General features: G+C 46.4%; 1 protein-coding gene across 1 annotated transcript in view; it reads left to right on the forward strand.

The window, feature by feature from the left end:
- ARHGAP35 (Rho GTPase activating protein 35) overlaps positions 1–11906 on the forward strand; it is an 83548-nt gene extending 71642 nt beyond the window's left edge. Inside the window, exons 4-7 of the mRNA XM_082230946.1 lie at positions 3444–3521; positions 3978–4109; positions 7852–7957; positions 9110–11906. Of these exons, the coding sequence (XP_082087072.1) occupies positions 3444–3521; positions 3978–4109; positions 7852–7957; positions 9110–9473 (680 nt within the window). The 3' untranslated portion in view covers positions 9474–11906. The remainder of the gene's footprint in view (positions 1–3443; positions 3522–3977; positions 4110–7851; positions 7958–9109) is intronic.
- Positions 11907–13706: the final 1800 nt, after the last annotated feature.

A 13706-nucleotide genomic window follows, 5' to 3' on the forward strand; every position in this document is an offset into this window, starting at 1 on the left:
AAAAGCAGCTGCATGATGGGGCTCCAAAGTGGAAATGAGCAGTGATGTTAGGGGAAGGAGAAGATTAACAACCCAACGCCATTTCCCTTCTCAAAATTTCACCCTTTCCCCAGGTGCTGTTGCCCCACTGGGTCCCATTCAGATTTCCCTGCTTCTAAGTAAAAGTGGAAAAGATTGAGAAACTGGGTCACAGATTGCCTGCAAAATGTGTCATTTTGGTCCCTAGAGAGTGGAACAAGGGCTGCAGTTGCCATTTCAACTGCTTGCATGTGCTAGACCTACTTTTGAGTTGGGCTTGGTGTGGTTTGATCTTCTCAAATACACCTGGCAGCCAAGCACGCATTGTTTCTTGTGTTCTGCAAAGTCACTGCTCGTTCTTCCTTTCTTTGTTTTGGCACATACACAAGCCTATTATATTAGCTCACATGTTAGTGTATGAATCCTGCATACTTTTGCGTGTGACCAGCGTGGGTGTAAAACAGGATTTTGTAACGTAAACATGGAAGTGGATTGCAGGAAATATTGAGCCTGTTATTAAACACTGCTTCTTTCTGTGTGTTGAGCGCCTTCTACAATCGTCTTGCGTTGATCTCAGTTTGCTGTATGGTTTGTAAGCCGTCTCTGGCTTATGCCTCTCCTCTCAACTCAGGGGTGATTGATGTCTTGCTGTTGCTGCCTGTGTGTAACTGATCGTGGAGAGAAGAAATAGAGCGACTGCGTCTCCGTGAGAATCTCTCTTAACATTCCAGGAAAGGGGGGGGGGCAGACGGACGCAGCATTAATTGGGTGTTTATTGTAAAGCCATCTTGCAGACCTTTCTGCCCCAAGGTGTGTTTTGTTTGCTACGTACACCTTTGCATAGCCTGACTCTTACGGACAAAAATTACTCTCGTGTCTCATTTTGATCGCTTTGTGTAGCGCATCAGTCAGGCATGTACCGCGTAATTCTGCAGCACCCATGTCTGCTCCCAAGAAACGAGGCTAGCTTTGTTCGGTGTGGCGCATCAGGGAGCATTTGGGGTCAAGCTTGCTAACTAGAGCGCAGAGCTTGCAGAGGCTTAATGACTGCGTTAGGGTGTTCAAGCAGCCCTTCATGTCTCTTTCTGGCTCTTTTCTTCTCCTCCTAGTTTACACACTTTCCTTTTGATTTTCTGCGGGGCGGGCGCCACGTAGGAAAATGGAACCAGCAACCAGCGTGGGCTGTTGCTTAACTAGCTCCCTTTTGTCGCAGAGAGGCGTTAATGGTGCGCTCTGAGACATCCTAATGACAAGGAACCACAAAGCGGCTGCAAGTAATGCAGCAATATGTGATGTGTCTTGGGACGCACAACCGAACGTGGAGGAGCCTAGGAGTTCCTGTTGATGGCTCCTTTGCTGTGCAGTGTGGTCACACTCAAGTCTAGGAGCTTAAGTGGGAAGGGGGGAAATGGTTTGAGAAACGCTGTTGCATTTTGGTGTAGTGAAACTGGCCCAAAAGATAGTCATGCCTGAGGCGGGAAATTTCTGAATGGCACAACCCACTAGAAGTTCACTTGTGCAAGCCTTTGCAGAGTCTCCCACTCAGCTGTCTTAATGGCACCCTCCTGTGGTGCAGTGGGTCAGTGCACCTGGGTGTTGGTGGTTCAAGCCCACTGAGGACGGCTGTGGGTGCAGAATTCCTGCATTTCAGTGGGTTGGTCTAGATGACCCTCGGGGTCCCTTCCGACTCCAGAATTCTATGGTTCTACTCAAATGTCACTGCTCAGGCACCCACCTCACCTTGCCTGTCAGGGCTGCTTCTGAGCAGGCAGAACAGGTACTTTGCGTGTTTAATCTATCCTGCATTGTCCATTGACAAGTTTGTTTGGATTCCAGGCAGTGGGAAGACAAATGGCAGCAGTGGCAGCTGCTCCTTTCCCTCTCCCCATCCATGGGCACAGTGGCTCTTTTGTTCCAGGCTTGGAATTATACAGCCCTCTGGGCTGGCCCATTAACCCAGTTTCCCTCCCTGATGAGGTGAATTGCTTTCTATGAAATGAGGTCCCTATACAGACAGCCTCTGTAGCAATTAAGAGCTTTTAAGCCATGCGATTGATGACCTGTGCTCTGAATAAATCCTCTTCACTCCAGATTCACCTACCATCAATCTATCCCTGGACTGGGTCTCAGCCTGGCCTTTTGCTTTTATCTCACCAAATACGAGCTTCTCAGAATGTGACAATTAAAACAATTGCTAAATTGAGACATTCATGCTCCCCCCTCCCATCTTACGGTTTTCACTGAAGAAGGCCATCCTTCTAGCAAGACGGACCACCTTTCCCCTCTTGTGCCCTTGGCCTTTTTATATTTACTTTGTAGAGTTTGCTTTATTTTGCAGTTCAGAGATCCTGCGAGCAGAATTTAAAATAGCAAACAACTTATTTAAAAGAATATCTATTAAGGCGTGTAACTTATGCCTTAAAAATGACGCGACAACCTGCAGCCTGCATTGTAATAGCAAGACTTGGCATTTATATAGTTAAAGGGTTTAAAATTCTTAATGATTTTTATATTGATGTGATCCTCAACAGCCCTGTGAGATGGACACATCTGGACTTGAGAGAGAGAGAGAGAGAGAGAGAGAGAGGCTTCCCCAAAGGCAAGCTTGGATTCTTAACCACTTGAATTCACTGTACCTTAGAACAAATGGGCAACTCCTTTTTCCCTGTGGGGGTAATTGTCAGGCGCTGCATGCCAGCAGTACAAGGGGCAGGGGCAGGAAATTGGTGAGGTCACCCCCCCCCACCCCTCTTCCTACCCAGGAGGATCAGATGGTTCTTGCCAGAAGTCTGAACTTTTCATTTGCAGAGGCTTTTAAAATTGGGCTGAGGACCACAGGGCCTTTTCCCAATTCCTTTGAGTTCAGGAGGCCCTAATAGATGGGAGAAGTTTAGATTTTCTTGCACAGAGTTCTGTTCATTGTATTTGTCTTGTTTTTCTTGAAAGTGGTTGTCATAACATCACTTTATAAGATGTTAGAGCTGCTTAGGTGTGTGGAGGGAGGAGTAGAAAGGGAGATACTTCCATATCACAATTCTAGCTCTTTTTTCTTCTACCTTGCATTGTGTGTAGAATTCTATTACTTCTGGAACTCGAGCTGTGCATTCCTTTTAACAAATTACTGTACTGAGAGAAAATAAAAGTCAGCTGTGTTGTGTACCCCATCTGACTTGTTCCTTATGTTTATATCCCCCACCCTCTTTCCATTCTGGAACCCAAGGTGGTGTACATGTGGTCTCTAACCAGGCACTAGACATATCCAGGACTCTTCAGCAAGGGGGAAGCCTCATGTGCCTGGGGTGCATTTGCACAATTTTATTTTCTCGAGGCAAAAAAATTCTATTCCTCAACACATTTCTTCTCTGTTGAATGTTGCCTTGAGGTTCGCTTTTTTGATCCAGCGCAATTTCTTTCTCTTTTACCAGGGTTGGGTACTGAAGGTATCTATCGGGTGAGTGGAAACAAGTCTGAGATGGAGAGTTTACAGCGGCAGTTTGATCAAGGTAAGTCTCGTCCATTTTCTCTGAGGTAGGATGGAGCAAAGCATCTTAGAACTATGCACATGTGTGTTTCTGGATCTCTGCACAACAGTGGAAGAAATGCAAGTCTCTGTGTTGATTCTCCTAGTCATATAAGCGCTAGTTACAAATCTGAAGTGTCAAGTGGTGTGCCCTCATTGACTATCACAATGGTATCTTGAGTTTGTGTGCACTCAGTATGCAGTTGCTAGAAGTTCTAGATGTCTCACTAGTCCCAAGTCCTAACCAGCACCCTACGAACACAGACAAATGTACCTCTGCCGTACTACAGTAGTTGACATAATTCTCTTGGTAAATACCTAGGACCATCCTCTTTCACTAATTAATTAATTGATCTGATACTTGTAACAAATCTCAGAAATGTGTGTGCCTCCGTGGCAGCACTTCGCAAGGTGTAACCATTAAATTTGCTCCTTGTAGATCACAACCTGGACCTTGCAGAGAAGGACTTCACTGTGAATGCCGTAGCTGGAGCCATGAAGAGCTTTTTCTCAGAACTGCCTGACCCTTTGGTACCTTACAACATGCAGAATGAACTGGTGGAGGCCCACAGTGAGTATGCAACAGTTGGTGATGAAAAGCATTGTTTTTCCTGTATTAGAGAGCCTTTTAATCTTCCCCCACATTTCTCACTTTGCGTCAGATTTGGCATTCCTTCTGTTTGGGAACCCATGTTCATAACTGCTGACTCATGTGCGCAGCTTTTAATTCCATATTTCTCCATCTTATTTCACTTCTGTGATGTTGCCAACATCATGGGTGCTCATGGCAAGTATGTTAGGAAATGGTTCTGAAGACTCTTGCTGTCCTATAAATCCATCGTTTTTGCTCACCAGTCTTCTATTCTTTAGACTGTGATGTAATATGGGGTGCTCTTGTTGATAAAATATTGGCAATCCTTAATAGGCTGCCACCTTAATAGTTGTGGGGGGGATCACAGATGATGGGGGGGGGAGAGAAAGACTCAGGGTCTACATTTTAAGAAAGTAGGCTGATGGAGTTGCAGAGTTTCCTTTGAGTTCTGTACCTCCCAGTGCAGTGAGTACAAAATCCTTGGAGGACCACTCTTGACTGCTGGACCCTGATGCCATCAGTGAGTGTGCTGTTTAAAAACTTAATTTCTGTTTCATGTTCCTATTTCAAAATCAGGTGTAATGCTGTGGTTCTTTCTGAGTTGCATGCACAAATTATGCGGGGGGGTGGTGGTGGTGGTAGTGGATTGGCTTTAAACTTGACCCAAAAAAAATTTCCTCCCAAAGAACTGTAGTTCACTATTTCTGACAGGGCTATTTAAAACATTTCCTTTAAAAAGAATGTTTTCTCCCTAAGGGGATTTAGTGAATGGATGTGAGCCTTGCCATGGCGACATCTAGAGTGAGAAAATAAAATAGCATGGAGAAGAGTTCCATTGTGTGTGTGAATGCCTGAAGCAGCACCTTCTTGATTTCTTCCCTTTTTCTAAACCAGTCTTAAGAAGAAATGGTTGGCGCTTGGTTTTTGTCATGTATCCGTTTACACATGTGTTGGGACGCCGACTCCCATCAGACCCTGTGGCCAGCATGGCCAGTGGTCAGGGACAGTGGGAGTTGTAGTGCAACAACATCTGGAGGGACACAGGTTTCACATCCCTGGTTTGCACTGATTTAAAACCTGAGGTGTGGTTGCTGTATCTTAGACACTGCATGAAGGGCTTCAGAGCAGAAAGGCAACAACTCTGAAATGAGGAGCTAATCCACTTAATAAATTCTCCTGTGTGTGCCCCTTTACGATGAATGGGATATTTCAAAAATTAACCCCACCCCCAAAATAGCCTGCCTGACGAATGCCTTTTCAAGTCCGTTTGACACATTTTGATAACATGATAAAATGAGCTTGCTGGGGCATTTGGTAGCCTGCTTTGAACATGCTTGGGAATAGCAGGGTGTACGTTATTTAAACCTTTTAGCACATATATAAGCCTTTGCTAATATTATTAAGGTCAGCAATGCTGAGCTGCCCTGGCACAGTCCTGTTGCATAGTCTACAGCAGAGAAGATGCCATGGTCAAAATATTTTTGGAAAGTGAGGTGGGGTGGGAGGGGAAGGTTAAAGCAAGATGGCTTCTGATACTTCATGGGGCTGTCCCAAAGGAGAGAGCGTAGCTGTTAAAAGAGAGTAGTGGGTCTGAATGACTGCTGGGTGACATTTTACTTCAGGCCGTTGGATGCAATTACCGTATTTTTCACTCTATAAGACGCACCAGACCACAAGACGCACCTAGTTTTTGGAGGAGGAAAACAAGAAAAAAAATATTCTGAATCTCAGAAGCCAGAACAGCAAGAGGGATCACTGCGCAGTGAAAGCAGCAATCCCTCTTGCTGTTCTGGCTTCTGGGATAGCTGCGCAGCCTGCATTTGCTCCATAAGACGCGCACACATTTCCCCTTACTTTTTAGGAAGGTAAAAGTGAGTCTTATAGAGCAAAAAATATGGTAGTTTAGAGGGCAGTAACTATTAATTGCTTGCACAGAGTCCCATGTGGTAGCACTTGTGGAGGAGAAATGGAGATACTTGTTCGCTTAAAACAGAGCCTTTTACACCTAGTGAGAAATGTGAAACCTCTCCCCAGTAACACCATTATATGGACTGAGGTTACAGGTGTGTCACAGGTCTCTGCCGGATGTGTTCATTGGTGTAAATAGTGGCCTATGGCTGTATTTCACTATAAAAATATGAATAAGTTTCCATGGCATGGATGCCTTCTGACTGGATGATTCCGCGTGACAAAAACAGATATTTCTACCCTATTTGGTTCTGTTTCAGAACATGCTCGGTTAATTAACAACACACTTTGAAGCAAATTGGCTCAGCTATTAAGTGTCCAACCCAGAGTGGTTTTCGCAGTAGAACCATCAAATACAGTAATTAAAAAATGCAGGAATAAACAAGCAGTTTTACAAATACAGTTAAATCCCACATGATACAAAATGAGCAGAAAGTGTGCAAAATTCAGCAATTGATCAAAGCAAGCCACAGCACCAGATTAGTAAACCAATAATACGTATGTGCATTCTAGAGAGGTTTCCCTCATTTGAATTTAACACAAGCAAAAGCTGGGCAATTCCTCATGGCTTCCCACTCCAGAGATTTCTCTTGTGAAATCAGGTTTTACACAGACCTACTCTTCTGATTTTTTTTTTTAAAAGATGGGGCAGAAAAACCCCACAAGACCAAAGAGTCACATTTGAGTCACAGAAATACTTTGAAAAGCAACTTCTGCAGGACTCAGCTTGGTGCAAATCTAAGACACTGCCTTGGGTCTGAAATGTTTCTTCTGTCCATTTCAGACACGTTCAGAGTTTGGGAAAGACTTTGTACTGAGCTTGCTTTAGTCTGTCGAAGTAGTGTGAGGTTTGGGGCCCTTTGCTTTAGAAGTAACTTCCAGAGGATTTCTGAGAGATGTTGTTTGCCCCTTTCTTATTGTGGCATTATGACATGTATAAAAGTAATAATCTTCTCTTTTCAAGTAAATTGCCCAGCTGTTAGATTTACCCCTGTGATGCTTGCATACCATAAGAGAACCAAGGCCTTTGTAGGAAAGTTTGCTACCTGTGTAGGAAATTGACATAGTTATGATTCCATATTGGAAACCAAACAGGAAGCAGAGATTTTCTTACCAGTATTTGGATCTTGAAGGAAAACATATTTAAAAAGATTGACCTGTCAAACTGTTTAATGTTAAGAGTCTCTCTATAGAATAGGAATGAGTAATAGCCCTGTGGGCCTTGGTTAATACCCTGATTATATCATCTTTCACTTCTTTCTTTTTTTAAAAAAATGTAAGGTTCTAGCCTTTGTGGTTTAATAAAGCTGGTTATAAACTGAGGCAAGGAAAAGGAACCTCAGTTTCATTGTATTTTAACTCCCCAGCAGTTATCAGCCCCAAATATGAATAACTTGGTTCAAACTTAATATGAAGATAACAATTGAAAATGGAGACTGTTGTAGAAGAAATGCAACTTGGCATAATTGAATGTGGTCTGGTACCTGTCATGGTAAAATAAAAAGAAATTATTTTAGTGACCTGCATATCAGCTGTGATCCTCTACCATGAATCCTTCTGTGCTCTTTGGGTTTGATGGACTGTTGAGTGCCGTTGGTGGTGGTGGTTGGGCTTGTGGGATTTATGTTCCTGCATTTACTCCTTAAACATCAGTTGCAGGCTTTTTGAGTTTGCACTTGGGTAGTTGGAGATCATGAATGCCTGTTTGCACCTTGTAAAATTGTGAATTCTGGTCTGTTTCCCTTTTAAACAGAGATCAATGACAGAGAGCAGAAGTTGCATGCACTTAAAGAGGTGCTGAAGAAATTTCCCAAGGAGAACTATGAGGTCTTCAAATACGTTATCTCTCACTTGAGCAAGTATGTTCAACGCATGTTTTTTCTGTCCCTCTGAGATGCAAGGGGGGGGGCGGATCTCACCTTAGTTTTAGCTGTTGGTTTCTTAACAAGCTCTGGAGCTGTGTAAAGCTAACGTTGGGTCATTTCACAGCCACAATGGGGCAGTGGAGCCTGCCTGAAGTGAATCTGTTCCCTGACGTTTCTCCCAATTAAGCAGGCCTCCATTTATCAGGGGTCTCATTAAGTTTGGTAAATCCTGCTCCTCCAGAAATTGGCAGCCGTGCTCTGGCAGCGGCTGTATTAGGCCTGCTGTCTCCCCAGTTTCATTAGCCATGGCCAGGGGGCATTTGCTGCTTTTCAGAGGTCATATTCACAAGGCTGCGCTCTTAAGAGTCCCAGTTAATGAGCCCAAATCACCACCAGCCCTTTGGTTCGGTTCTCACAGCCACTGATACGGATTGTCGTGGCCCTATAACACTTGAAGGTGCGTTCTTGGCAGCGCTCTTGACAGCTCGCTAGTTCGGGGGAAAGAAGATGACTAAAGGATTTTGAGGTTTTCCGCTCTTCTTGTATAGCTTTGAGTGTATCTTTGGAGTCCTGTTTTAATCTGAGTGTGTTTCAGTTCTGGAGTGATTTTGTAGTCAGCCCTGTTGTGTTCTTAAAAGAAAGGAGGCAAACTAATCTCATTGCCATTTTTTAAAACCTTTCTGACTGGCATGAGTAAAAAGTGATTAATGTTTAGGACCCTCTTAGTTTGCCAGCTGCAACAAATCTACCTGTCACCTTCAACCAACGCTGTCTCATCTCTCCCCCTGCCCCTGCATTGCTCCAATAACTCTCCCTCCTGTTCCTGGTCACTACTAGCACCACAAACCTTGCTGCTGTGTTTCCTTAGCTTCCTACGTATGTGCAGTAATATAAGAGCATAACTGAGATACCAGGAGACACACATGCAGCCGGGAAGGCAGTTGAACTGCAGCAGCAGGCTAGGTCGAGACTTAGCCTGCCCCACAACTTAGTCCCTGATGTGTGCAGCTGCTGCCTAGACCCTTCTGTCCCTGCTCCAGGAAGCGTAGAGTGTACCTTCCGCTTTGCCCAGTAGCCCACAGCTCCCCTGTGGTTTTGAGCAGGCCTTGCTAACCTTGTGCGTTGGTGTCTCCCGTGTCTTTCCAGAGTAAGCCACAACAACAAAACCAACCTGATGACGAGCGAAAACCTCTCCATCTGCTTCTGGCCCACCTTGATGAGGCCCGACTTTAGCACCATGGATGCTCTCACTGCTACTCGTATTTATCAGACAATCATAGAACTCTTCATCCACCAATGCCCTTTCTTTTTCTACAATCGGCCCATCATTGAGCCTCCTGGGGCTATGCCCAGCTCTCCCTCCGCCATTCCTGCCAGCACGCCTTTCCTGTCCTCCACACCTGTGATGGCCCAGCCGTCCCCTCCACAGACTCCTCCTCCCCCCTCGCCGCAGTCTCCCCTCCAGCCCCTTCTCGCCCCACAGCTTCAGGCTGAGCAGCACACACTGTGAACCCTGGGCACAAGAGGACATCGAGGTCTCCTCCTGTTCTTCCACGCAGAACAGAGACTGGAAACTCAACCCCGTCATCTGTCGCCCTCCCCCCTCCCCCTCCCCTGCCACTTGGTTGCAAACTTCAGCTGGGCAAACTTCAGGGGCGAGCTGGAGTATTGGACACATGTGACGCCTTGGTTCTGCCTCAGTGCCTGGCACGGAAGGGCCTGCTGCGTCAGGGATGACGTCGGACATTCCTTTGAGCAGGAGGGGTCTGGACCTCTCTTTGAATGCTGGATCCGATCAGTTCCGACCGGAGCAAACCTGTAGAACTCACGCGAACACTGCCGCAATCAGCTGGGGGTGTGTGTGGATTTGGACGAGTGTTTGGGGATTTCTCCTGTACACAGACAGAGAAGACCTGCTACGGCCTGGCGAGATGTGGAGTCCCCACCCCCAAAACACATTCCACGATCTGCAACCAGGGGCCTGTTCTGCACCGCTGGGCACCTCCTCACCTATTTCGGGGAGACCACCATTTCACCTTAGACCAACTCTCATCATCCCAGCATAGCTGCTCAGAAGGTCTGGACCAACACATCTGCAAAGAGAGGCTTTTTATGTTTTGGCAAAGGTGGAATGTAAATTTCTCCTGACTTTTAAGTGTCGGCCAATCGTAAAGGGGGAAGGAACGAACCTTGAAAACAAACAAATGGCGAGGAACATTAGAAGAAATGAAAACATCGCCACCATCCGCTGGTTGGGTTGTTTTTAATCTGGCAAAGTAGTAGTTTGGGACAATGGCTCCTTTTTACTTGAGCAGAGAATCTGTGTGTGGCAGAGACTCCCTGGCAGGGTGGGGGGGGGGGTTGAGGGCAGTCCAGGTTTGGTCTGGCTGGTTCTGCTGTCTTTATTTGACAAATCATTAACATATCTCTCACACTACAAACACACCCACACTTTCCGCCTCACGCAAAATATTGGTGTTTGCACTTAATTGAAGGGAGAGTGTGAGGCAAGGGCATGTGTGTGTGCGCGTGTGTGTCTTTTGCAAACACAAACAATGATTTGCTGTCTGACTTGGGATTTAATTCCTCTAGAACACTATGTTGACAGAAACACTGTTGTTAATCTTCGTGCGCGAGTGTATGTGGGCCGTATGGGGTTGGGAGCAAGTGGTGCGGCTATAGAACAGTGGCTTTTTTAAAAAACAAATGTTGCTGGTGGAGACATTTTAAAGGATAAAAGCTGGTGCAGGAATGAAGTGCAAGTGAATTTCACCCCCCCTCTCCAAACCGAGAGTCAGAGGAGGCAGGCTAACAGAAGAAAGCCCCACACTGCGGTCTCCTGGAGTGGCTGGTCCAGTCACTCCTTGCGGGTTCGGTTCACTCATTTCTGCGGTTTGCAGCCATTATAAAGGTGGCTTGAGACGTGACCGTGCCATGGGATGGTAGGATAAATCTGACGGCAGGTTCTTGAAACCGTCAGGCGCAACCTTAAACCACCAGAATTAGCTGCCGTTCCAGCATCCCTGAAAATGGCCACGAGTCACTATCGCCATGCCTTGAGCCTGGACCTTCGTTGTCGGCTGTCACTGAGCTGCTTCTGCCCGCCTTCCCCGCCCTGCCTCTCTCCATTCGGTGTGTGTGTGTGTGTGTATGTGTGTGTCTCTGCCCTGGCTCTGCTGTTTGGTGCATCCTGTCTCAGTGCACGTCCCCTTGTCCTTTTCCCACACCTGGAGCCACGGTATGCTCATATCAACCCTTAAACCTGTGGTCTTTTCCTAGCCGGGGTGCATCTTGGGCATGCAGTGCCCCCCGGCTTTGCTACTGTGTGACCTCGGCTTCTTTCCTTGCATCGTTGCGGGGGGGGGGGGCGTTGTGCAGGGAAGAGGCAAGAAGTGAAACCACTAGGGATAACCAATCAATATTTCCTGTGCAGGCACCATTGAGAAGAATGGTGGCTGTACATCAGCAGTGCCTGGTAAACTGTCCTGTAGAGTGAGTGTGTGTGCGTGTGCATTTGTGGGGTGGGGGAGACGGAGGAATCTACTTAGTAACAGGGCAGTTTTAACTGGAGTTTCCACGGTACCCCTGGGAGGTCACAAGGGAGCAATCCCCTACGCCCCCCTTTCTGTCTCTTCGCACTTTAAAGCAGAACCTGTGGTTTATTGCTAGTTTTAGCATTTCAAGGATGTTTGTGTTAATTTCAGTAGGATGGGGAGGGAAACCCCAGTTCTCCCCCCCAAATTTGTTAAAAACCACAACCCTCCACCTTTATCCCGCCTCTTTCCGGCATCCAGAGCCCAATCTTCAGCAAACTGTCTCCCTCCTATAAATAAGCTGAATTATGTACTCCTTATTTTAGAACCACATTTAAAATTTGTATCTATGTCAGGATTGTGTGCTTGAAAGCATCCCTTGCGAGCATCCCTTAAAAGTTTTTTCTTTTTTTAAAAAATATTCTCATGCGTTAATGAAGCTTTTGTGTAAATAACAAACTCTTTTTGGTTTGTTCTGACTGTTAAAAGGAAAGCAGACTATTTTGCCATCCTTTATGCATGCATAACCCTAAAGGGCTGGGGAAGATCCCCTCCAACCTTCCACCTTGCTTCCGCCGTGCTTTGCTGTGGTCTTGGGCTGGGTGAGCGTTGACTCGTTGCAGCTAATAATGTAGGCTTTCTACCTGGGACAGGTTGGTGATTTTTGCTGCGTATGCAGTGTGTTTTCCTGTGCCTTCTCTTAGGGTCTAATGCCAAACAACTCTGTCTGAAGGACCTCTAATTAACAGCTGTTTAGATTCAGGGTGCTCTTCCTTGCTATCTTCATCAATGAAGGGTGGCTTAACCCAGCTCAAACCCCATCAGTTTGCTGCACCTTGAAACTTCCGATACAGCCTCATTATTGCTTGCTGCTGCAGGAGGATAACCCACATGCTGTTGTTTTGTGAGGACAGCAGCACACACAGAATTGAAGTGGACGGGGCAGGCACAAAGGGTTGCAGTGTGCTGGTCTGCGCCCTACCATTGTTGATCTGGCCTTGTGATTCCACCCTCAGTTGCTGCTCTCAAAAGGGTGGACAGTAAGAAGAGTTGTGCTTTTCCCTGATCCTGCCCCTTCCTCAGAATGCGTCGTGTAGAAGGGAGAAAATGCCCGTCGTTCTTTTTGGGCGGTGGCGGCTTCCCCCATAGGATTTACCATTCTACAATCCATGAGGTCATCTTAAAAGTCTGCTGGAGGTTGGTGGCGCAGCCCACTGGAAGGCATGTAGACTGCAGAACCAAGAGCCAATTTATAAAAAGTCCAGGCGGCTCCTGCAGATCTAGCCCAGCAAAGTGCTTCACCTATTGCCATTTCTCCTTTTGAGATAAGTAATATCTAGTTCCTACTCAAACTACCTGTGTAAGTCTCTTTGGTTACAAGTGACGGGTTTGGGGTTTGTTTTTTTGACTGGTAACTTGCTAAAAGACTTGAGATTCTACCCCCGACACCCCTATTTTACCTAAGCTGTGCCATTCCTTTGCACGCACTCGTGCCCCACTTCGGTGTCCAGCATCATGCCATGCGTACGCAAATATTCCCAGCTTTTTCTGCAGTTGAGACTACATGCCTGCTTGGGCTGTCGTACAGGCAGAGAGGAGCAGTCGCGAAAGGATTGGGAGTCTGTAGGGGCGTTTTCAGTCGCAGTCTTGGTAAATCCAGCTTTCTCGTGACAGCATTCTGCCCAAGGCTGCAAAATACGGTCCCATGCCTCTTGAAGCCCTCTTCTTTCTTCCCAAACCTGTCGCTCTCTGGATTGCAACCTCTGTGCCAATTGGCCAGGCTGGCTGGGGGCTGATGGGAGCTGCTGCTCAAAACCCCCAGAGGGCGCTGGGCCGGGGAAGGTTGCTCTGAAATCTTCACCTGCCCAAAGGGAGGGTTTTCGTGGAAACTCGCCGGGATCTGCTTTGGAAGGCCACACTTTTGGTGCCAAAGGTTACCCCGCTGTACCCCCCCCCCTTGGAGAGGATTGCTGGGCTTTGCTGTTCTGTGATTATTTTAAGCGGGAGACAAGCGGCAAAAAAATTGCGCCACTCGCCCTTCATTTCAAAACACACACAAACACTAAATCCAGCTGCTCCTGTGGTTGAAATGACAAAACATTTCAAGGCTCTGCTATCGGCTAACTTACCATGTGCGTTTTTAATTTTTATTTTTACATTCGCTAAAGGAACCCCACCGGGGAATTCTTTTTTTGTTCTTAATCACTTGT

This window comes from Podarcis vaucheri, assembly GCF_965113315.1.
Source record: "Podarcis vaucheri genome assembly, chromosome: 7".
Classification (NCBI taxonomy): Eukaryota; Metazoa; Chordata; class Lepidosauria; order Squamata; family Lacertidae; genus Podarcis; species Podarcis vaucheri.